Here is a 26,228-nt window from a genome sequence, read left to right as displayed (position 1 = left end):
TTTTCTTTTTGATTTTTAGAAGTTCCTTACATACACTGGGTCTGAGTCCTTTGTTAGATATATGTATTAAAGATATCTTATCCCAATGCGTGTCCTATGTTTTCACTTTCTTAATGGTGTCTTTGATGAGTACACATTTTTATTTTGATAAAGCCCTATTGTTAATTTTTTTTCTTTTAAGGATAGTGTTTTTTGTGTCTTATTTAAGAAATCTTTGCTTATCCTAAGATTTGAAAGATCTTTTCCTATGTTTTCTTCCAGAATCATTGTCATTTATCTTTCACATTTAAGTTTATGATTTGTCTGGAATTAATTTTTGTGTAAGATGTGAGGTAGGTGGTTAAGGTTCATTTTTCCCCCAGTACAGTTATCTCGTTGTCTAGCATTATTTATTGAAAAGACCACCTCTTTCCTCATTGTATTGATATCTTTGTTGTAAATGTATTGACTTTACATGTGTGGATATAATTCTGGACTCTTTGTTCAATTACAGTGATGTATCTGTCCATCCTTGCGCCACTTGGCTTGTCTTACTTACTTTATTTGTATAAAAAGTCTTAAATCTCATCCATTTATCTTTGAGATGATTTAGAAACTGTGATAGGCTACATTTGTTTGGTTTGGGGTACAGCCATCTATTAGATGAAAAAAAAACATATATTTAATAATCAATTGGAAGTGAATTAAACTTAGAACAAACTAATTGTCTTATAATACTTTATAGAGATAATTAACTTGTTTTTTAGGTTATGATGGGACTGTGTTAACATTTCAGAACCTTTGTTTTTAAATTGACATACACTTTGTGTTAACCTAAGGTAAGAAATGTACTGTTACTCTCTCTCTGGAAGTTAAAAATAGATCAGAAAGATGGATTTACATTTGGAAAGAGCTGTATTATAGGGGAAGAGAATTGATAAGCTGTTTAAGCCATGGTGATAGGCACAGTCTGTTCTGCTTTGTTCCAGCATTCTCTTTCCAGTAAATACTCTTTTAGTCTCATCCCTAGATCCTCCACTGGTCAGTAAACATCTTTTTTTTTTAATGTAATTTCAAAATTGTAAGATTTGTGTCAGAATCCTAGCAGGAAACAGAAGACATTCTGGTGGGATTTTAAAGAAAATTTAATGGAGCTTCTTTCTATAGACAGACAGTAACAAAGTAAACAGCATGGCACCTGGAGACTAGCAACAGCAAACATAGTTACCACCTTAGGGCTGAGGTGGCAAGAAGAAGAAATAACCGTGAATATATTTAGAAATAATATAAAGCTATATTTCTTCTCTTATAACTTATTTATTTAAATGTCACATGACAGGATATTCCTTTGTTACCATCCCGTGAAAGTAACATTTCAGTTGATAGCAATTAAATTTTAAGTAAACCTTTTTGAAGTGTATTGGTTCATTTCCTTTTTTCTCAGTATGTGGAAAATTTTCAGCATTTCTTATCAAGTGGAAAGAGGCAAGATAATTTGTCATGGGGTATATCAAAAATAGCATTTGAGTATTTTCGTTCATATACATCACTGTTCCTTTCCTGTACTGCAATTATCTCCCTCACAAATAAATTCTGGGAATTCTCAGTTCATATGTAAATAGAAATATGACAGAAGTCTTAACTGAAATAGCAATTCAGTTAGCTTTAAATTTAAGTTATCTTTTTAAATACCTTTTACCTAGGTTCACAATGGTCCGTAGTGGAAAAAATGGTGACCTTCATCTTAAACAGATTGCATATTACAAACGAACTGGTGAATATCATCCAACTACACTGCCAAGTGAGCGAAGTGGTATAAGAAGAGCAGCAAAAAAATTTATCTTCAAAGGTAAAATTAACGTTCAAAATTTTGATTATTGATTCTTCCCCACATTCTTCTTTGTGGAAATTTGAGAACTTCTGTAGTAGATGGTTGTTGCTAAACAATTACCAGTTGAATTGATGATGCCACTCAATCAAAAGCAAAATAAAAATTACACTCAAGCTAACTGAAGGCCAGTAAGCATGAAAAGGGTGGTTTAAATTATAGACAGAATATGATACCATGAAAGAAAACAAAACATTTTTCTAAATTAACGACTTCTGCTTTTACCCTTTCGTGGTCTCTAATGGTGCACTTTTCAGCACTGATGCCACTTTCGATGAGGAACTTTTTTGATGCTTAATAGGAAAATGTTGACAAAGTTAACTGGTTTGTTTACTAACATGAAAACTGGAAAGAATTAACTATATTTCTGTGATCATGTCCCCCCAACCCCACCACTGCCATTAAATATTCTCAGGATCACATTCATTTTAGGACCCTTGGATCTTCCTGAATGGACTAAATATTTGAAAGGCAGTGGGATATTTATCTTGGAAGGTCATGATAATTTTTCCCTCTTTTTCCCCATGTAAAGGGGAAGAGAAGTTTGGGATGAGATAAGCAACAAGTAGTCACCAGATAATTAGATGGATTTTGTGTTATAAATGCTAATTTTGTCTCTTAGGCTTACCCCAAAGCAGGTTAATAAAACTGTAAGATAATAAGTAAATGCCTGTTTGCGTCTCCCTGTGTATATCCCTACCAATAACTCCCTTATACTTAAGATTAGGCAGATCCATTACCTCTTAAACTGAAGTGAGGATTCATTCATTCATATATTTGATAATTTATGTAACAAATGTTAACTGGGTTTCTGCTATGTGCCAGTCACGTTCTAAGCCTTGGAGATATATTGAAGAATAACATAGATAAGGTTCCTGCTCTTAGATTGCTTATCTTCTAATTCTAAAAAGTAAGGAATGTTCCACTCATCAATCTGCTTACTCATGTTAGTAGCTGAATGGGGTATTTTGGAGTTTGAATAGCTAGCCCATTCACACTGGAGAAGTAGATGGTGATTTGCTCCATCCCCTGGTTACTTCCGAGCTGCAGATTCTTCTCAGTTGTCCTCCTAAGGAAACAGAATTGTCTTGAGGATTAAAGTTTTTCCCACTTCACCATCCCTACCTTCTACTCAGATATAGAAAAAGTGGAGAGAGCTGTTTGCTTGCAAAAATGCAGTGATGATAAAACATTATTTTAGAAAATTCTGTTCCAGGTAGGTGTTTCTCTGTATGTAATTTATTTGCTAATATGTTCCATTTTTAGGAGGTGCCTGCAAAATCTTCCTACTTTAAGTACTCCCATAGAGAGATAATTTCATATTTCCGTACTTATTACATGCTTTGGTGAACAAGCTGGCTCTGTTTATATTGATAGGTACAAAATTATAGCAGCTACCGCCCTTCCTAAGTGTCTAAGTAAGTGTAACAGCTAAGAACCTTTGTGTGGTAGCATCGTTACAAATAAATATTTTGTTTTAAATGCAGTAAGATTTTGTAAAACAAAACAAAAGCCTTCATGGTTTAAACAGAAGGCTATGATTCTCTTAAAACTACATATATCTCTAAAAATTACAATTCTACCTTTTTGGTATCATTTATTCCAGAAAAAAAGCTATTTTATGTTGGAAAAGACAGAAAACAAAATCGTTTGGTAATTGTTTCAGAAGAGGAAAAGAAGAAAGTCTTAAGAGAATGCCATGAAAATGACAGTGGAGCTCATCATGGTATATCCAGGACCCTCACTCTGGTAGAATCCAATTATTATTGGACATCTGTGACCAATGATGTCAAACAGTGGGTATGGCTTATGTATTTAGAATATTATGAATACTGTCTTTCTGATAGATATTTACAATTTATTATTTCTCCAGGTTTATTCTGGGTATCACCTCTCATTAAGTATTTTTGGCGTGGTTATTTTTATTTAAAAACCATTTAAAGAGAGTTTTATTTCCCTTCACAGGTTTTTTAAATCACTTAAGTAATATATAATTTGAAAAGGAAAGAAGCATCATTTAAACACTTGAAAATGCCATATTTAGATAAGAGATTATTTAGAATCAGATTTGTATCATTGAATTTTTTTTGTGTAGGCAGAATTTAAATGGAGCTGGAATTTGTTTGACTAAATCATTACCTTTTCAATGGCAATCATACAAGGTTTTTTTAAGAGGAGAATATGTTCATAGTAAGTCAGGCCTAGTATGTGCTCTCATCTTTTGTGCTCGTTCCATCTTGAGGTAGAATGTCATATATGACAGAAATCCAAAACCAAATATAACAAAATCAAATTTTGAGGATCATGAAATAAGTCTGAGTTTTGTAACTTTATGACCCGTTGGGACCTTCAACTTCTCCTAATAGAAAATTCACCTATAGGAATTTTAGGGTTCTTGCTAGAAGTCAACTGATCCTACTCTTTCCAGTGTACTGTATGCCAAATGGTAGGAATTCCTTGGTATATCTGTGAAATCTCCTTAATAATTGTAGTAGTGCATCAAAAAGACTGGCATTTCAAGCATAAAGAATTAAACCAACAGTTAAGTATCATTTGTGAGTTATCAGTTTATGGGTCTGTTCAGGTATTCCAAAGACCTTCATAATTTATATATTTTTCCTGTGATGCATTTTTTACAAACATTCAGTTAAATCTTTGTCAAATTGTTATCACTGCAGAATGAATATGCTTTTTGGAAATAATCAGAAGTTATTTGTGATAAAATCCAACAAATAAGTTTAAATCGGAAAATGAAAATTCTGATCAAAAGTAACTGTGACTATAAGGTGATTAAACGGTTTTTCAATTTTTCTTCAGAAGCTAGTTTGAAAGTAGTTTCTAGAGTGGAATTCCAGAGATGTATTGAGAAATGGCACCCATCCATAAATTGAGCAGTTAATCTTGTCTCACCTCACTTAAATGAAAGCTGCAGGACAGCATGGGTTTTGTTTATGTTTATTCTTTTCTCACGATTGAGAGAAATTTCTCCATCTCTACATATTTTATGAATAAAATTATATTTCAGTAAATATGGTTAGAATAGATTAATGAATAGACTTCTTAACATGATAACTTTAGGAGGAAACATTTTGTGCATATAGAAATTATTGTAAACTTACATACTGATTTTAAATTATAGGAAACTTGTTTAAGATCTTTTAAAGTATTTAATAAATATGTATTCAATATGAACCAGATTTATGTTTCATGTGAATAAGACCCAATAAGATGGTCATTTAGTCATATAGTCTTCCTTCAGTATACGCAAGAGATTGGTTCCAGCACCACACTCATGTAACCATATCTACTCATACCGAAGTCTATCAGTCGGTCCTGTGAAACTCGCATATACAAGAAGTCAGCTTTCTGCATCCTTGAGTTTCTCATCCCTCCCTACCAATACTCTACTTTTTATTTGTGTTTAGTTAAAAAAACAGCCATGTATAAGCTGACTTCTCAGTCCAAACCCATGTTGTTAGAGGGTCAGCTGTAGTGGCAACTACAGTTGTTTGTTGTTGTTTTATTTGTTTGTTGTTTTAAATAGGTTTAATCCAGTGATTCTCAGTCCAGAAGTTTCTTCTTCAAAACATAAAGTGTACCTATTAACCATTTTAAAATTCAGATTCATAAGACTGCTTTTATATTGTGTAGAGTGTTAACATTTGTATGTATTTTCTTTATTGTGTGCCTGTTTGTAGGTATATGCTTGTCAGCATTGCCAAGTGGCAAAAAATACAGTTATTGTAGCACCGAAACAGCACCTTCTCAAGGTGGAAAATCCATGGAGTTTAGTTACTGTTGATCTGATGGGACCTTTTCATACAAGCAACAGAAGTCATGTATATGCTATAATCATGACAGATTTGTTCACCAAATGGGTTGTGATTTTGCCTCTATGTGATGTTTCAGCATCAGAAGTTTCTAAAGCTATTATCAATATATTTTTCTTATATGGACCTCCTCAGAAAATAATAATGGACCAAAGAGATGAATTCATTCAACAGGTAAGACAAATAAACTACTTAGGTCTGGGAGCATATCTTACTCCTTTTCAGTGTCCAGAACCAGTGCCCTCTGCATTATATTACAGAGTGCTTAATAAATTCAGATAAATTGCTATAGGTATAGAGGTATGATATTAAATACTACAAGGATAATTGTACTAGAAATTAGGAGATTAAGATTTTAATACTTACTGTGGGTTATTGTAAACCTATCTTCAGATATCCTCAAATTAAAATGAGGAGGTTGGACCAAATAATCTTTATTTACTTCTAGATTAAAAACCCATGATTGATTGGGCCTGGTGGCTCACGCCTATAATCCCAACACTTTAGGAGGCTGAGGTGGGTGGATCACTTGAGCTCAGGAGTTCAAGACCACCCTGGGCAACAGGGCAAAACCCTATCTCTACAAAAAATACAAAAATTAGCTGGGCATGGTGGTAGGAGCCTGTAATCACAGCTACTCAGGAGGCTGAGGCAGGAGAATCGCTTGAACCCGGGAAGTAGAGGTTGCAGTGAGCCGAGATCGGACCATTGCACTCCAGCCTGGGTGACAGAGAGACTCCATGTCAAAAAGAAAAACAAAAAGTTAGCCAGGTGTGGTGGCATGCACCTGTGGTCCCAGCTACTCGGGAGGCTGAGATAGGAGGATCACTTGAGCCTGGGAGGCGGAGGTTGCAATGAACTGAGATTGTGTCACTGCACTTCAACCTGGGCAACAGAGTAAGACCTTGTCTCAAATAATATAACAATAATAAATAATAATAATAATATTATGACTGACAGGTAAAGGGAGACTTAAATAAATGGAAAAATACATTATGTTCATGAATAAGACTATTCAGTATTGAAAGGTACTTTTTCCCTTGTCCTGGCCTGTTCCCAGTTAAATTAACCTGAAAGGATAAACGGGAGAATATATATGAAAACTTTTTATAAGAAATATAATAAGTGCTAGACTTAAGGCATATGTTAAAACTTTTTGTAATTGACAGGGTACGTGTTTAAGAAAAATCAGAAATAGCCAGACTTGGTTCAAAGCACCTTTGATGGCTCAGTCCAAAAGAAATATCTAAAGTTATATTTATTAAGTAGATAGGACATATCATGGCACCCCAGGATTATTCCCAGTTTTCATAATTCTCTAGGAGGACTCAGCATATAGTCATATTCATGGCTAAGATTTATTCAGCAAAGAGAAAAGACACATTGGGAGAACCACGTACAAGTTTCCAAGATCTCCTTCCCCAGTAGAGTTACACAGGACATGTTTAATTCCTTTAGCAGAGTTGTGACAACACAGGGAAGCTCACTAGAGGCTCAGTGCCTAGGGTTTTTATTGGGGGCTGGTCACATAGGCACCTTCTACCTGGCATGTACAAAAATTTCAGACTCTCAGAAGGAAAGATTGTGTTTGGTCTTATAACCAAAACCTAAGCTCCTAGACATTAGCCAAGGTGCAACCTTGTAAGCAGGCCTTTCAAAGAATAGCAGTCACAGATCTGCTGTGTTAATATGTTAAAGTTAACTGTCAGGTTAACTCTTTTCTTCACAGGTCCATCCAAACAACTTAATAAGTATTTATGTTGTAACCACTTAGTAGCAATGTAAAATACTCATAAATTGAAAGAAAATATGTTTTTGTTTCATTCTTTTTTTTTTGAGACAGGGTCTCATTCCGTCACCCAGCCTGGAGTGCTGTGGCACTGTCTTGGCTCAATGCAACCTCTGCTTTCCAGACTCAAGTGATCCTGCCACCTTAGCCTCCCAGCTAATTTTTGTACCTTTTTTCTTTTAGAGACAGGTTTCACCATGTTGCCCAGGCTGGTTTCGAACTCCTGAACTCACATGATCCACCTGCCTTGACCTCCCAGAGTGCTGGAATTACTGGTCTGAGCCACCACACCCACCCCTTTCATTTCATTCTTAATCGTAATTACTTGCTAATGAGTAATGTGTACCTTCTCAGACCTTGGAATCATATTGTACACTGCCACCCTCATTTCCTGTTTCACACTGATTTTTACATGGTAACTACTTTTTATCGCAGCATTTGATGAAGAAAACAGTTCTGTAAAGATGTGATGTCATCAAATGAATTGTAACCTGATCTAATGTTGAAACTGAGCTGCCTTAAACTGGTAGTTTTCATGGTGTCCAACAGATGTTAAGGGGCAACTTGGCACAAAGTTTGGTAACAGTGCTTTAAATGATAAAGCTAGTGTCACAAATGTGTCTAGTAGAGGAGGAACATGTAATTAATTAACAGGTAACAATTTGCTAATTGTTTAAAATTATTTCTGTAATACGATTTTAGAATCCAATACCAAAAGAATTTTCAGGTAAATTAAAGAATTTTAATTTTTAAAGTAGAAACAGAAAAAAATATATTTGACTTTTAATCTCTAGAAATGGAGGTCGCATTCTAAACCTAGGAACAGTGGTATAAACTTCAATGGAAAAAGATTAAATTTGGCTGCATAATAATAGGAGATTTATGTTGTCATTTTGTAAATGAAGGCAAGGTAGTCTTGCCTGCCTTGATTGACATAGCAGTGGTCTGTGCAGTGCAGTACGTAAGGCAATCCAGTCTGGGGGAAGACTTTTGGAACTTCTATTTATATTTTTTAAATCCAAAAAATAAATGAAGCTTTATTAATAATGTATACAGATTGATAATAGCATCCTGATTCAATCAACAAGGCAGCTATGTCACACATATTATGTGAAGGTATCCTGAAAGAAAAGTGAGAATCCACATGTTTCCTCACTCATACTTTTGCTTTCAGCAGTTGAATGAAAATATGGATATCATCTAGCATTCACCACACTACTCACAAAATGGCCAGGGAGCTTAGATTTTTGCAGTGAAAGCAGGTAATGCTAAAAGGCAAATACCTATCAACCACAAGAAAATGATAGTGCTGGCATGTCTACGTAACTTCCAGCTCTTAGTCAGACACATCAATGAGATGAATACAAATATTAACTATAGTAGTCATCATTTATCTGTAGTTTTACTTTCTGAGGTTTCAGTTCCTATAGTCAACTGCAGTCCAAAAATATTAAATACAAAATTCCAGAAGTAAACTATTTATATTTTTTTAATTGCACACCATTCTGCATGTAGTGATGAAATCTCATGCTGTCCTGCTCTGTCCAAATGGGACGTGAATCATCCCTTTGTCTAGCATATCCTCATTGTATATGCTACTCCCTCCCCATCATTACTCACCTTGTAGCTATCTTGGTTATCAGATCAAATGTCGTGGTTAGTAGTGTTTGTATCCAAGTTACCCTTATTTTACTTAAGAATGGCCCCAAAGTGCAAGAGTAATGATGTTGGCATATTGTCAGTCATCCTATTTTATTTTTAGTTGTTAATCTCTTACTGTGCCTAATTTATAAATTAATCTCTATCATAAATGTGTATGTATAGGGGAAAACATAGTATAGATAGGGTATGGTACTATCTGCAGTATCAAACATTCACTAGGGGCCTTGGAACATATTCTCTGAAGATAAAGGGAGACTACAGTTATCAGATCTGATAGGAAATTAGCCATCAAAATTCAAAATTATTGAGAATACTCTTTGAAATATTGGTTCACTTCCACTTTTATTCATGAAGAGCCTTACCCTAAGTGCATATAATGTTTCAGGGTATTTGCTAATGATAATATGAAGCCATTATGATTAGCTAGCAGGTTTTCCAGTCGTGTTTAAAGTCATCTGGTAACCAAACCACAACTTGGAAAATTTTACTAAAGGTAACAATAGGGCCAAGTGTGGTCGCTCATACCTCAGCTTTTTGGGAGGCTGAGGTGAGAGGATAACTTGAGAACATGGGTTCAAGACCAGCCCATGCAATATAGCAAGACTCCATCTCTACAAAAAAAAAAAAAAAAATTAATTACCTGGACGTAATGTTGCACACCCATAGTCCCAGCAACTCAGGAGGCTAAGGTGTAAGGATTGCTTAAGCCCAGGATGTCAAGGCTGTAGTGAGCTATGATTGTACCACTGCATTCCAGTTTGGGTAACAGTGAGACCCTGTCTCAAAAAAAAAAAAAAAAAAAAAAGTAATAATAGGCTGTGCTTGGTGGCTCATGCTTGTTGTAATCCTACCAGGCAGATTGCTTGAGCCTAGGAGTTTGAGACTAGCCTAAGCAACATGGCGAAATGCCATCTCTACAAAAAATACAAAAATTAGCCAGGAGTGGTGGCGCACAGTTGTAGTCCAGCTACTCGGGAGGCTGAGATGGGAAGATCACTTGAGCCCAGGAGGTTGAAGTTGCAGTGAGCCAAGATCATGCACTCTAGCCTAGGTAACAGAGTGAGACCCAGTCTCAAAAAAAAAAAAAAAAAAAAAAAAAAAAAAGTAACAATAAATATTTGCAGGCCTATTTTGTGAGATTGCTTAAACAAAAAAGGGACATATGATTGGGAAAACTTGTTCTTTTTGCTGTGATTAAAATGGCTTCACTATTACACAAAGTATAACGATGATAGTACAGAATGAACTCTTTTGTCAGCAAATTCTGAAACAGAAAACACTGCTAAAGATTATAACATAATACACAATGTGGGAGGTTTATTGTATAGTCGAATAAAAATACAGATGTTTCTAACAGCGTAGCTTAGAGTGTTTGCTAAAGTGTTCCAATAAAATGCACAAAGAACTTTTTGTAAACCTCTGAAGGAAAGAGGATAATCATATTCAGTAGGAAAATTAATTTTTTTAAAATGTCTTACAGAAAACTAGAATTGTAAGAACTGACGGAATATCTGGTTTGATGGTTGGGGGGCTGATAGGGTAAGGATGTCAAGATACCATTTCACAAATAGATTCCCTGGATCATTTCTAGGCAACCTTTTGAAGCAAAGAAGTTAAAGCCTTTTTCAAGGGTCATTTAAAACCATTGATCAAGACTCAGGTTGAAGCTGACCCAAATGACACCTATTCTCTGGGATTTGTTTCTAATTACTTTTGAATTAAAAATAGGCATCCTGAATTAGTATGTATATCAGCTAGAAAGTGTATTCAATCCGAGTAATAGACTGTCTTTCCCTATCCCAATATAATAATATGTATTATATATATTATCCCAATATATATTGGGAGTCATTGATAGTCACTCCTATTATATTCACAATATGGCTGCCAGAGCACATGCCACAATGCCTACATTTCTGTCAGAAGGGAGAGAGTATTGGGCAAACAAAACTAGTACCAGCTGAGCTTGCCTAACAACTTTTACTTAAAACTTTTTGGCTAGAATTATGTCACATGACCACCCCATCTGCAAGGAGGTTTGGGACATGTAGTTTTCTTTTTGTTGCTTTCCGCTCTTGTATTAACTTTGCCTATTTAGTTATTCTGATACTACTGGTCTGAAATACTCTTTTTTTAAAAGACAGATTTATGAGCCAAAGGTTTACTTAACTAAAAATAATAAGGAAAAAAAGTCTGAAGGGTGAGGTAGGAAAAAAATATTATTTTATATTTAACAGGCTTACTGTTAACAAGTTTTGTAAACTCATTTTGGTTTCTTTTAAGCGCTACACATGGTAACACCAATAATAGTAGTTAAAAGTTATAGAATGCTTATTATTGCCAATAACTGTTTTACATGCTTTTTAAATGTTAACTTACAACCTAGTGGATTGTTTTTGAGACACTGTCTACTGAATTAAAAAGTTAATTGAGGGCTGGATGCAGTGGCTCATGCCTATAACCTCAAAACTTTGAAAGGCTGAGGTAGGTGGATTTTTTGAGTCCAGGAGTTTGAGACCAGCCTGGGCAACATGGTGAAACTCCATCTGTACAAAATATTTAAAAATTAGCTGGGCATGGTGACACATGCCTGTAGTCCAAGCTGCTAGGCAGGCTGAGGTGAGAGGATTGCTTGAGTCCAGGTGGTGGAAGCTGCCCTCCAGCCTGTGTGACAGAGCAAGACCCTGTCTCCCACTGCCTACCCCCACAAAAAAAGAAAAAAATTAAAGTTAGTGTTAAGTTCTGTTCTCCCGTTTCCTTGTTGTATGTGTGTATTTGGCAAGGCACTTAATCTCTCAAAGCTTCAGCATCTTACCTTTAAAATGAAATTAATAATACCTCAAAAACTTGTTGTAAGGTTTAATGACAGTAATGTAAAGTGTCTAGTGTGATGACCAGCATGTAGTAAAGACTCAATAAATGGTAACCACTATTTTATACATGAAATTTTACATATTTTATGTATGTTTTCATATAGAATGTTATGGTCAACAAAAAAGCAAGATTCAGCCAGGCACGGTGGCTCACACCTATAATCCCAGCACTTTGGGAGGCCAAGGCAGGTGGATCACAAGGTCAGGAGTTCAAGACTAGCCTGGCCAATATGGTGAAACCCTGTCTCTACTAAAAATAACGAAAATTAGCCGGACGTGGTGGCGCGTGCCTGTAGTCCCAGCTACTTAGGAGGCTGAGGCAGAAGAATTGCTTGAACATGGGAGGCAGAGGTTGTAGTGAGCTGAGATTGCGCCACTGCACTCCAGGCTGGGCGACTGAGTGAGACTCCATCTCAAATAATAACAATAATAATAATAATAAAAATAAATAAAACGCAAGATTCTAATTCTTTTGAAGCTTTTTTAAGTCAGTGGAAAAATAAAACGCAAATTTTAAAAAGCCAGCTTTGTTTTATATATTTTTCAGATCAATATTGAACTGTACAGATTGTTTGGCATAAAGCAGATTGTAATTTCTCACACCTCTGGAACTGTTAGTCCAATGGAAAGTACACCTAGCACAATCAAAGCATTTCTCTCCAAACACTGTGCTGACCACCCAAACAACTGGGATGATCACCTATCAGCTGTTTCATTTGCCTTCAATGTAACTCACTTGGTACGTGCCTTTTTATAATTCTGTACTTCTGAGTTATGACTATTTATTGGCCAGATAAATGTTTTATTATAAAATTGCCATTTATTTTCTTTAAAATAGGAACCTACTAAAAATACACCATATTTTCAAATGTTTAGTCGAAATCCTTATATGCCTGAGACTTCAGATAATCTTCATGATGTGGATGGTGATAATACAAGTATGTTTGCCAAAATTCTAGATGCAATTAAAGAAGCTGATGAAATAATGGAGAATAAGACAACTTCACTGGGCCAGGTGATTCTATTCAATAGAAAAACTGTAATCTAAAACTTTATAAAGTTATATTTATTTTTTAAATTTCAGCATATACATGTGTGCATGTACACAGACACGCATACATACTTGCCATAATTTTTTATCCATCAGATTTTTATTGTCTTGATTAAATAGTTTACTAGCTATGACATGCTGAGAGGCAATAATGAGAAAGCTATGGATTTTGGAATCAAGTAGAGCTGGATTCAAATCTTTAGTCTTAACTGCTTTAGAGTTGTTTGACTTTGGCAAATTCCTTACCTATCTTAGTTTACCTTCTATATAAAGTAGGGGTTAATAATACTGACTTGGTAATGTTGTTTTAAGAATTAAATATAATTCATGCCTACCTTTTAGTAGCATTTCAAGTAACCATTTTGTTGTAATATTCTCATTGTCTGCATTTACCTTCAAGATATTATAGCTCTTCCATCTCTTCTTTTTCATTTTACACTTGTAGATGGAGAACAACAATTTGGATGAACTAAATAAAAGCAAGATCATCGTTAAAAAGAAACCCAAACAATTAAATCCATTTCATTTAAAAGTGGGTCATGAAGTTTTAAGACAAAGGAAAAATTGGTGGAAGGATGGTCGTTTTCAGTCTGAATGGGTTGGTCCTTGTGTCATAGACTATATTACAGAAAGTGGATGTGCTGTCCTGAGAGACAATACTGGGGTTAGATTGAAAAGACCTATCAAAATGTCCCACCTTAAACCCTACATAAGAGAATCCAGTGAACAAGGTAAATATCTGTCACTTCTCTACATTTTTATTGCTTTGGGTAAGGAGAAAAGTTAAAAATAACAGAAACCTTTCTCCCCTCTTTTGTTATGTTATGTTTTCCCTTCTTCATAAAATTTGTTAGCTATCCCAGGCAGGCTGTTTTATTACATTGTCTCTTCTGGAACTGTCAGGCCTGTGAGATTTTTTTTTTTTTTTTTTTTTTTATTTATTTATTTATTTATTTATTTTGAGATGGCGTTTCCCTCTTTTTGCCCAAGCTGGAGTGCAGTGGTGCGATCTCGGCTCACTGCAATCTCCGCCTCCCAGGTTCAAGCAGTTCTCCTGCCTCAGCCTCCGAGTAGCCAGGATTACAGATGCGTGCCACCACGCCCGGCCAATTTTTTGTATTTTTAGTAGAAACGGGATTTCGCCATGTTAGCCAGGCTGGTCTTCAACTCCTGATCTCAGGTGATTCACCCACCTTGACCTCCTAAAGTGCTTGGATTACAGGTAGGAACCAGGGCGCCCAGGCATTTTTATTTTTTATTTCTAGTATGTTTTTCATAGTTTATCTGGGAGATACTGAACTTGTTTTCCTCTGAAGGAAAGAGAACATCTTAACATCATCTCTATTTTTGCTTTCTCAATATGTTTTTTTTGTTTGTTTATTTATTTATTTATTTATTTATTTATTGAGACAGAGTCTCACTCTGTGCCCCAGGCTGGAGTATGGTCGTGTAATCTCAGCTCTCCACAACCTCTGCTTCCTGGGTTCAAGCAGTTCTCGTGCCTCAGCCTCCCGAGTAGCTGGGATTATAGGCAAATGCCACCATGCCCAGCTAATTTTTTGTATTTTTGGTAGAGATGAGGTTTCACCATGTTGGCCAGGCTGGTTTTTAACTCTTGGCCTCAAGTGATTTGCCTGCCTCGGCCTCCCAAAGTGCTGGGATTGCGTGCGTGTGCCATTGCCCCTGGCCTCACAAATATTCTGTTAGTCACTTCGTGCCTCTTTTTGGTGTGAAAAACAGCACCTACGATCATTAATGCCAGAAGCAAACATACTGTCCAGAATCCAGTTGTAAATATTTGGGTACTTTAAAAATGCCATTAATTTTTAATATTGCTTTGTAGTTAGTTAGATCATGGTTGGGGGCCAGGTGCAGGTGCGGAGTAGGGTATCCTCAGAATGCTATAAGGTGCTGTAAGAAGAGGTGATAGCACTCTATAAACAAGTTATACTTGCCCCTAAATTTGACTGCTTCTGAACAGTCAAGATATCCTGTTCTCTGTAACTCTTTCTTTCATAGCCTAGTTAAGTGATGTTTTTGCCATGGCTTTTAGATTATGTTCCCCACTTTATCAAGGCTTTTATTTTGTCCTAATGCATCTGCCTCCTAGAGCTTCTCTGAGGTGGATAACTGAGAGGGAGTTAATGGGTAACTTAGCCAAATGAAGCATTAATGTTATTTGGATATAAGTAACATTTAATGGAAAATATATTTATAACAATATCAACAAGTTGTATGACAGACTTTAGCAAATATTAATAACAAAAAGAGTAACAACAACAAATAACCTACACTTACCCTATGCCTTTTCTTAAGATGTAAAACCCTTGTGTGCTGCTTAGTAATGATAGCTCAACTCTGCTTCTAATCTGGGGTACAACTCTCATGTTAAAACCTCTTAGTACCTTCCCTTCTTGTGACAGACCCAGTTGTTTAGTCAGTAAACTTATCTTGAACTATGTTCTAATCCTGAAAACTCACAAGTGCTTTCGTTCTCTTTGTTAGAAGATAAAAGCTTGCATTGCTTGTGCCTCTTCTCAGTTCTGAGCTACCTTTAATGATCTCTCTCTTCTGCAAGTTAAGTAGGGAAAAAAAGGTTATACAAGTACATGTTGTTCTGTCTTCTTTAGCATGGTTTTCCCCTTAATCTTTGACATTCATGATTTGCTCACTTCTAATGTGTTAATCTTCTTTAATACAAAATTTACATTTAAAATTCTGCTAAACTAGGATCCATCAACATTTTGTTATTTGTTTTTGTGAAAAGAGTTTCTCAGAAAAGAAGTCAAATATTGTGCTTCTTCTGAACATTTCAGAACTCAGTATTTCAGAACTCATCTTCTCTGTTTGAGAACAGTCTCTAAACAGAGGCAGTATAATATTTGCCTCATACTTGAATTCTTTGCCCAAGTTTCTTCCAGTAATATAAGGATAAGTAACATTGCAATATGACTACTGGTGTATGCATAAGGAACTTAAGACTAATAGATGAATCTGTTTTAGTTTTTCTTGTTAACCAAAGGAACTACTGATCTGGTCATCCTAGAATCTGGTTCTTATTACTTGATCCTTTTTTTACATTTTTCTCATTTGTAGAAATTCAAAGTAAGTGTGATTTCTGCCATCTTTTTCCTCAATATTACATATTTTCTTGAAAATCTTTTCCATGATTTTCTTGAAAATCACCTCACAAATTGATTTTAAAGAGTCCTTGAGCTGAATTAAAGCAAGCAAAATGATTTTGAATAATCATTGAAATTTTTATTTGACATAAGTTTTGGCATGCTATAGCCAAAAGAACTATAAATGTATTTTTCCACATTTGTCATTGCTGCTCTTTGCTAGGCTTGAAATTTCATAGCTGTATTAAAGACTGACTGTCTAAAGTAGATATACTTCTGTTGCCAACTTCTTATCCATTCTTATCTAGAACTAAATGTAGAGTGAGCACATTCGGTACTAGTTATATAATATTTGTCATTGCTATTTTCAGCAGGCCTGTTTGTTTTTTTGTGTAGCTCATTGCCAAGTGCTTTCTCAGACTGTTTGGACAAGAAATCTTAAAATACCGTAGTGTCTTTTTGTAATCATAATGCTCCTCTTTGAAAGGAAAAATAATCTGACGTAGATTTTGCATAGTTTTGAATTTATTTTGTTTGTGATATATTTGGGTCTGCCTCACCCAAGGTTTTAGCCTGATTTCCCTTCACAGTTGAAAGCCCCATTTGTGAAATGATTTTCATTATTATATACATTTCTTCTTGTTGCCGTAACAAATTACTACAGTTTTAATGGCTTTAAAACAACACACGTTTATTATCTTACAATTCTGAAGGTTAGAAGTTCAACATAGATCTTACTGGGCTAAAATCAAGGTATTGGCAGTGTTATGTTCCTATCTGGACGCTCTAGAAAAGAATCCATTTTCTTGTCTTTTCCAGCTTCTAGAGGTTACCTTCATTTCTTGGCTTGTGGTCCCTCTATCTTCAAAGCCAACAATAGTGGGTTGAGTTTTTCTTACATCACCTTACTCCAACCTCCTCTTCTGCCTCCCTCTTCTGTATTTGAGGACCCTTGACCTTTGGCCTGCCCAAAAAGTCCAGGATTATCACCCTATTTTAAGGTCATCTGATTAGCAACCTTAATTCCATCGCTACCTAAATTCTCCTTCGCCATGTAAGGTTACATATTCACAGGATCCAAGGAGTAGTATGTTGACATCTTTAGGGGTCTGTTATGCTGCCTACCACAATTATGATCTGCATTCATGAAACAAAACAAAGCACAGTCTCTATAGTATCAAGTCCATGATCTTGATGTTATTATTAATATAGTTTATGCAGAGAGCCTTTCTTTGGTCTCTTAGTTAATATCATTTTTTTCTTTCTTTCTCTTTTTTTTTTTTTTTTTGAGACAGGTTCTTACATGGTTGCCCGTGCTAGAGTGCAGTTGCACAATAATAGCTCACTGCAGCCTTGACTTCCTGGGCTCAAGCAATCTTCCCACATCAGCCTACCAAGTAGCTTGGAATACATGCATGCGTCACCATGCCTGGCTGATTTTTTTATTTTTTATAGAGACAGGGTCTTACTATGTTGCCCAGGTTGGTCTCAAACTTCTGGGCTCAAGCAGTCCTCCCACCTAGACATCCCAGAGTGTTGGAATTACAGGTGTGAGCCATTGTGCCCAGTCCAGTTATATAATTTCTAAACCAACAGTTATTCAGTTCTCTGTTGACAGCATTAGTTATTATAATGACAGTGATGTAGTATCAAGTTATAGTTATTATTTTGTCTTGGGAAAGGATATACTAGTATGGCAGCATATTCTAATAGTTTGAGGATTATCAGACCATATATAGGAGTAGTTTAGTCACTTCTCTTTAAAATAAGAAAAGTAGTCTGAAACCTTTATCTTTTTTTTCTGATTGAAGAAATAAATTAATCCAAATCAGACTTTTTTAAGGCTGTAATTTTTATTTATTTTTCTCCTTAGGGAAATTTAAAAATTGATTTTTTAATCTATTATTTTTACTCCTTAAAACAACATTAAGGCTGGGCGCAGTGGCTCATCCCTGTAATCCCAGCATTTTGAGAGGCTGAGGTGGGATTGCCTGAGCTCAGGAGTTCGAGACCAGCCTGGGCAATATAGTAAAACCCCGTCCGTACAAAAAAATACAAAAATTAGCTGGGCATGGTGATACGCACCTTTAATCTTAGCTACTTAGGGGGCTGAGGCAGAGGATCACTTGAGCCTGGGAGACTGAGCTGCAGTGAGCCAAGATTGCACCACCACTGCACTCCAGCCTGAGTGACAAAGTGAGACCCCATCTTTTTTTTTTTTTTTTTTTTTTGAGATGGAGTTCAACTCTTGTTGCCCAGGCTGGAGTGCAGTGGTGCGATCTTGGCTCTCTGCAACCTCTGCCTCCTGGGTTCAAGCGATTCTCCTGCCTCGGCCTCCCGAGTAGCTGGGATTACAGGCACCCACACCCAGCTAATATTTGTATTTTTAGTAGAGACAGGGTTTCCCCATGTTGGCCAGGCTGGTCTTGAACTCCTGACCTCAGGTGATCTGCCTGCCTCGGCCTCCCAAAGTGCTGAGATTACAGGCATGAGCCACGACGCCTGGCTGAGGCCCCATCTCTTAAAAAAAAAAAAAAAAAAAAAAAACCCTATGATAAAAATGAGTATCAAAACTGCTGATTAACACCTTCCTGAAATATCTTGAAAAGATTTTAATTTCAAAGAAACTAAAGACTCACTCATTCAGTCTTGTCAAAACTGTGATGATGCTTCCATCAAACAGATATCATAATCATAACTAATAGAATGAGAAAAAATACTTAGTGAAATGTATTATGTAATGTAACTGACTGGAAAAGATCTTTAATATGATATGTTTGTGTACTCCCCACCTCTGTGTTTTGAGGGCAAAAAGTTTAATCATGTTCTTTTCTATATCCCTAACTCAGGATTGTTTTAGATTAGTGTTGTCCAACAGATGAATAATAATACAAGAGCTATGTAATTTAAAATTTTCTAGTAGCCACATTTTGAAAAGTACAGAAATAAGTGAAAATAACCTTAATAATTTATATAACCCAGTGTATCCAAAATATTATTTGTTCAACATGTAAGGCCCCAAGAGCCTCTTTTCTGATTATCTTTATTGAAATTAAAGAGCATTTCTCTTAGCTCCAGTAGATTTAGACCATAGTAGGAGTTGAAAAATATTTAACCTTGCAAATGAATGAGAATTTTTTTTCTAAACAAACAGGCCTTTGACATATTCAGAGTAGTTTTCTATTGTGTATAAAGTGATTTATGTAGAATTTGCTGAGTGTAGTCCTTGTTCTCTACAGTTTTATTACAAAAGTTACTTTAAAGATTAATTTTTTTACAAGAAAAAGTGTGTGTGTGTGTCTTACTTTATTTACATACAAAAGCTCTCCTCTTAAAATCAAGTGAGGTTGTTAATGTCCATTTGTTTCTAACCAGTGTAACTAGGAGGTACTCAAGTTCAAGGTTTCTGAATCCATTTCAGCAAATTAAAATGATAATTTCTAAGAGCTTTACATCTAAGCATATGTTTTCCCTGTTGACATATGTTTACTAGACATATTTTTCTAAAGTAGTCCTACTTCATCTGTATGGAAAAACTTTTACAGACAGAAAACCTCCCAGTTAATCCTCTGAAAGAGTCTTTGGACATTTCTTAAATGCCTATGGTATCTGCCATCACTGATAACTTTGCAGGAGTGTACAGGCCTTGAACCTATGGAATTCTCCATGACTTAGTAGAAAATTTCATCAGCAACACTTCTACCCTACCTAACCTTTTAAAGTTCTCTTATAAACTACTTCCTAGCCTTTTCTAGTATTAACAGTAGGGTAGTTGCGAACTTTGATGTTAAACCTTTAGCAACATACTCTGAAAGTGTTTCAATTTTATTGATCATGTTTTCTTCCCTCTTGCTGCTATTGGGTATAGCACATCTCATGTGTTGCATAATTTTTGTTGTTATTGAGAGAGAGTCTCGCTCCGTTGCCTAGGCTGGAGTGCAGTGGTGCGATCTCACCTTACTGCCATCTCCACCTCCTGGGTTCAAGCAATTCACCTAAGCCTCCCAAGTAACTGGGTTTACAGGCACATGCCACCATGTCTGTTTTTGTATTTTTAGTAGAGACGGGGTTTCGCTGTGTTAGCCAGGTTGGTCTCTAATTCGTGACCTCAAGTGATCTGCCCACATCAGCTTCCCAAAGTGCTAGGATTACAGGCATGAGCCACTGCCCAGCCGCATGAATTTTTTTTTTTTTTTTTTTTTTGTCTTTCAGAATTATGGGCAGAATAAATGACCATACGAGCCCAAGCCCACTTATGCCATCTTTTGGTAGAGAGAATAGCTTTGTGTGATCTATTAAAGTTTGTAAATTGAAAGTTGTTAAATGCATGAACTTCTGGGGTTGAAATAGGTTCAGTGAGCTATTTGTAATAATGTTATGAGGATGAGTAGAGTAGGATTGATTTTCAAAAATACTGGCAAATTCATCTGTTCTGAGACACTTAATATACTAGCAAATTCATCTGTTCTGACACATTGGTCTCTAATCTAAACAGGCATTTAATCTTCCTTTCGCTTTTTTGATCTTAAAATTTGAGAGCTCCTTAACCCATTAATATCTTCAGGAGACCAACCTAGGCCACTCAATTAGCCAGGCATGGTGCCATGTGCCTATAGTCTCAGCTACTCGGGAGGCTGAAGTGAGAGGATCACTTGAGCCCAGAAGGTCAACGATGCAGTGAGCTGTGATCGTGCCATTGCACTCCAGCCTTGGTGACAGAGCAAGACCATGAATGAATGAATGAATGATAAGTAAATAAAGATAAATATATCTATATCTATATTCTGATGTTTTGGGGGAACATTTAGAAAGAGAAGGCAGGGGACCAGGAAGTTAATCAGCTTTGGTAAAAGAGTTTCTTATAGTAATGAATTGAAATATCAGATAGGGAGGAATCCTTTTATACATATTAGTATGTATATGGAAGATTTGCCATCAGTTTAACATTCATTTTAAATATTTTTTTCTTGATGGTGATGATATATTTGCTCAACGTACAATAAAAGACTGACAAGGAAGACTCCCTGTCAGCACTTCAGTATGGCTTAGGTAGGCCTTAAAAGTTCCCAAGAATTTTGGTATCAAATTAGATTTAAATAAGCTAAGCTTTTTACGCTACTCCATTGCAGCCTACTTTCTTACACATTATCACATAAATCTGAGTTGGCATGTTGTTTTTAACTTCATACTGTAACAATTTGATATTATTTTTCCGATATGGGTTTTATAAAGATTGGAAAATTATGTTAAGTTGTAAATGCAAGTATTTAATAATTATATTTGTTAAAATAATTTTATGACCCTATTAATTCACCCAGAAATAGTTTACAGAAGCATATTAAGGATAACATTATCAAAAATAGTTTTATAATTTTTTTTTTTTTTTTTTTTTGAGATAGGGTCTTAGTCTGTCACCCATGCTGGAGTGCAGTGGTGCCATCATGGCTCACTGCAACCTCAATCTCCCAGGCTTAAGTGATCCTTCCACCTCAGCCTCCTAAGTAGCTAGGACCACAGACACCCTCAACCACACCTTGCTAATTTTTTTTGTATTTTTTGTAGAGACGAGTGTTTTTTTTTTTTTTTTTTTTTTCCCCCCGCCATGTTGGCCAGGCTGATCTTGAACTCCTGGGTTTAAGCAATCCGCTGGCTTTGGCTTTGGAGTGCTGAGATTACAGGCGTCAGGCACTGTGCACAGCCTTATGATTTTATTTTTAATCTATACCATAATTCTCACTCCTATCCCATGTTCCCCATACATACATATCTACCAAAGACAGGTCGAGGGAATAGAAAAATGGCTGTTTTAAAATCCTTGACCTTTCCTGCATTTTTTATGTATGAACTGTCAAATGTATATGTCATTTTTTTTTTATTCTTTGACATTCATATTTATTTAGTAGACCGTAGAACTCCCTAGAAGTTAATCTTGATAGTTAATTTTTATTACTTGGGATTTTATTCATCACTTAAAATTGTTTAATTAAAAAATATGCTTAATTATAATTCTAAAAGTCAAATGTATGATTTTTCTTCTTTCAGAAAGTCTTTATCTCTTGCAAGGGTCAGTAGTGGCAGATCATGACTACATTGGATTGCCTGAAATTCCGGTTGGAGCATATCAAGCAAATATTCTGGTGGAAGATGCAACTATTGGTATAGTTGATAATGAATTACTGACATCAAGCAAGGATCGTGAACTATTAGAATATAGAAATACGAAAATCTCTCCATTGATAGATGATCATAGTACTCTTGAAAAGCAGACTTTCAGTCTGTTGGACTCTTCAAACCAGGTTCTTGAATACTTAAGTTAGTAAATACCAAAATTTATTTAAAGTGCTTGTTTAGAATGTATAAATTCTTAATGATATTCATTAAAAAAGTTGTATAGAAGAAGTATCTTGACACATTCTTAATGACTAACTTCTGAAGGTTTATTTTATAGTTATTATCTAAAATTGTGCCACATTTGAATATCAGTATACATGTGTATGAAGGCAAAGGAACATGTAATATATAGAATTCACGTCTTCTTCTAAAAAGAGAACAGGCAAAGCACCCCTACTTCTTAGGAAATAAATTCCAGCCCAAATCTCTCAAACCTTTGTATGGTTTTGGTACTGTTTCTCAGTTTTAAATTTTCTGAAATTCTCTACCTTTTAAACAGTAAGTTTGAACTACCTTGAGTGGAATTTATAAATATTGAATCAACTGTAACAATGAATGAAATGAAGCTGCTTTCTGTTTCATTAGAACTTCTAAAAACAAGGTTGTATGAAAAAATATAGGATTATTTAATGAGCTTTCACAGGATATTGGTAATTTCAAATTATCTAATTGGTTAGATAGGGTCAGGATTAGGGTCTGAAACTATGTATTGGTTGGGAAGCATTTGTTTATTTTCATACTATATATTAAAGATTAAACCATCAGCCAGGCACGGTGGCCCACACCTGTAATCCCAGCACTTTGGGAAGCCAAGGCAGGACGATCACTTGACCCCAGGAGTTTGAGACCAGCCTGGGCAACACAGAGATTCCCCATCTCTTCAAAAAATGTTTAAAAATTAGCCAGGTGTGGTGGCACATGCCTGTGGTCCCAGCTACTCAGGATGCTGAAGTAGGAGCATTGCTTGACCCCAGGAGGTCGAGGCTGCAGTGAGCCGTGCTCATGCCACTGCTCTCCAGCCTGGGTGACAAGGCAAGACCTGTCTCAACAACAACAACAAAAGTGTCCATTAAGAATTTTTTTCTGCAATCAAAAAATATGAAATAACCAGTGTCAAGATTTTGAACTATAATTTCTATGATATTCATAAATATAGAATAAATATTGTTCAATAAGTATTCTAAAGTGCTGTGAAAAGAACTGTGGGAAGTAAAAGATGAGTCAAATGTGTACCTCATTCTTATAAAGGCCTCACTGTCTGGTAGGTAATAAACTATGTAAGCCATGTACGGCACAAGTTAAGGCATGCTAAATTGCAGAAGACAGGTGTAGATAATGTACTTAGGGAGGAAAAAAGAGAGAAGTAGTTTTTACATAGGAAATTTGTGTTTATCATTATGGAAGAAGGATCATTTAAGCTTGACTTTGAAGAATGTTTAGGATTTGGTAAATGGATACAAAAGAATTAGAGGATAAGTAATACACAGAAATGGAAAAGTATTGTAATAGTTCATAAAAGGGCAGGGCTTCTTGTTGTCTACACTTCCTCGGATATAAAATAAAGAAGCAAGTTGAGGGATAAAGCTGAAAAGGTAAGTAGGAAGGCTTATGGAGACCTTTGAATACTATTAAGGATTGATATGTGTCCCTCCCAAAACTTGTGTTGAAGTCTTAACCCCCAAGATTTCAAAATATGATCTTATTTGGAAATGAGGTTGTTGCAGTTGTAGTTAGTTAAGGTGAGATCATATTTCAATAGCGTGGGTTCTAATACAGTATTACTGGTGTTCTGATAAAAGGGGGAAATTTGAATACAGACTCAAGGAGAATGCCATGTGAAGATAAAGGCAGAGTTTAATATGATGCTTCTGTAAGCCAAGAAATGGCAAAGATTGCCAGAAAACCACCAGAAATTAGGGAAGAGGCATTGAATACATTTTTCCTCATTCCTCAGAAGACCAATCCTGTCAATATCTTATCTCAGGCGTTTGCCTCCAGAACTATGAGACAATAAAATTCTGTTATTTCAGGCATTCAGTTTCTGGGACTTTGTTACTGTAGCTCTAGCAATAATACAAATGCCTGGCTAAATTATTTCTTTTCTGAGAGCAAAAACTTTGTATAGGAAAGTGTCATAATCAGAAAGGAAAAACCAGTACCAGCCACTGCAAAAACACACAAAATATAAAGACCAATGATATGATGAAGAAACTGCGTCAACCAGTGTGTAAAATAACCAGCTAGCATCATGATGACAGGATCCAATTCATACATACCAATATTAACCTCGGCCGGGCGCGGTGGCTCACGCCTGTAATCCCAGCACTTTGGGAGGCTGAAGTGGGCGGATCACGAGGTCAGGAGATTGAGACCATCCTGGCTAACACGGTGAAACCCCATCTCTACTAAAAATACAAAAAATTAGCCAGGCATGGCGGCGGGCGCCTGGAGTCCCAGCTACTTGGGAGGCTAAGGCAGGAGAATGGCGTGAACCTGGGAGGCAGAGCTTGCAGTGAGCCGAGATCGTGCCACTGCACTCCAGCCTGGGAGACTGAGCGAGACTCTGTCTCAAAAAAAAAAAAAAAAAAAAAAAAACCTTAAATGTAAATGGGCAAAATGCCCCAATTAAAAGACACAGACTAGCAAATTGGATAGAGTCAAGACCCATCGGTGTGCTGCATTCAAGAGATCCATCTCACATGCAAAGACACGCATAGGCTCAAAATAAAGGGATGGAGGAAAATTTACCAAGCAAATGGAAAGCAAAACAGCAGGGGTTGCAATCCTAGTCTCTGACAAAACAGACTTCAAACCAACAGAGATTTTAAAAGATGAAGAACATTACATAATAGTAAAGGAATCAGTTCAACAAGAAGAGCTAACTATCCTAAATATGTATATATACACCCAATATAGGAGCACCCAGATTCATAAAATAAGTTCTTAGAGACCTACAAAGAGATTTAGACTCCCACACAATAATAGTGTGAGACATTAACACCGCACTGTCAATATTTGACCAACGAGACAGAAAATTAACAAGGATATTCAAGACTTGATCTTAGCTCTGGATCAAGTGGACCTAATGTATTTCTACAGAACTCTCCACTGCCAAACAACTGAATATACGTTCTCCTCAGTGCCATATGGGACTTACTCTAAAATCGACCACATATTTGGAAGTAAAACACTCCTCAGCAAATGCATAAAAACTGAAATAATAATAGTCTCTCAGACCACAATGCAATTAACTTGGAACTCAGGATTAAGAAACTCACTGAAAACGACCAAACCACACGGAAATTGGACAACCTGCTCCTGAATGACTCCTGGGCAAATAATGAAATTAAGGCACAAATCAAGAAGTTCTTTGAAACCAATGAGAACAAGGAGACAATGTACTAGAATCACTGAGCTGTAGCTAAAGCAGTATTAAGAGGGAAATTTATAGCACTAAATGCCCACATCAGAAAGCTAGAACGATCTCATATCAACCCCATAACATCACAAAAGACCTAGAGAAGCAAGAGCAAACAAATCCAAAAGCTAACAGAAGACTAGAAATAACTAAGATCAGAGTAGAACTGAAGGAGATAGAGAAACAAAAAACTCTTCAAAAATGAATACAGTTCCTGGATTTACTTTTTGAAAAATTAGCAAAGTAGAACACTAGCTAGACTAGTAAAGAAGAAAAGAGAGAGCAATCAAACAGACACAATAAGAAATGATAAACGGGATGTCATCACTGACCCCACAGAAATACAAACTACCATAAAATATACTATGAACACCCCTGTGCAAATAAACTAGAAAATCTAGAAGAAATGGATTAATTCCTGGATACATACACCCTCCCAAGACTA

General features: G+C 36.0%; 1 protein-coding gene across 2 annotated transcripts in view; it reads left to right on the top strand.

Annotated features, from left to right (window-relative positions):
• GIN1 (gypsy retrotransposon integrase 1) overlaps positions 1–22,596 on the top strand; it is a 32,330-nt gene extending 9,734 nt beyond the window's left edge. The window contains exons 2-8 of one of the 2 annotated variants that reach the window (XM_023212241.3): positions 1,683–1,828; positions 3,474–3,663; positions 5,566–5,871; positions 12,569–12,760; positions 12,860–13,036; positions 13,518–13,803; positions 22,237–22,596. In XM_023212241.3, coding sequence (XP_023068009.1) covers positions 5,674–5,871; positions 12,569–12,760; positions 12,860–13,036; positions 13,518–13,803; positions 22,237–22,511 — 1,128 coding nt within the window. In that variant the 5' untranslated portion in view covers positions 1,683–1,828; positions 3,474–3,663; positions 5,566–5,673 and the 3' untranslated portion in view covers positions 22,512–22,596. Of the gene's footprint in view, positions 1–1,682; positions 1,829–3,473; positions 3,668–5,565; positions 5,872–12,568; positions 12,761–12,859; positions 13,037–13,517; positions 13,804–22,236 lie in introns of both variants that reach the window. The other variant, XM_023212240.3, reaches the window with a different exon arrangement.
• Positions 22,597–26,228: the final 3,632 nt, after the last annotated feature.

This window comes from Piliocolobus tephrosceles, chromosome 4 (genome assembly GCF_002776525.5).
Source record: "Piliocolobus tephrosceles isolate RC106 chromosome 4, ASM277652v3, whole genome shotgun sequence".
Taxonomy (NCBI): domain Eukaryota; kingdom Metazoa; phylum Chordata; class Mammalia; order Primates; family Cercopithecidae; genus Piliocolobus; species Piliocolobus tephrosceles.
Note: the sequence above shows the minus strand (reverse complement) of the source record. Positions and strands in the feature narration are given on the sequence as shown.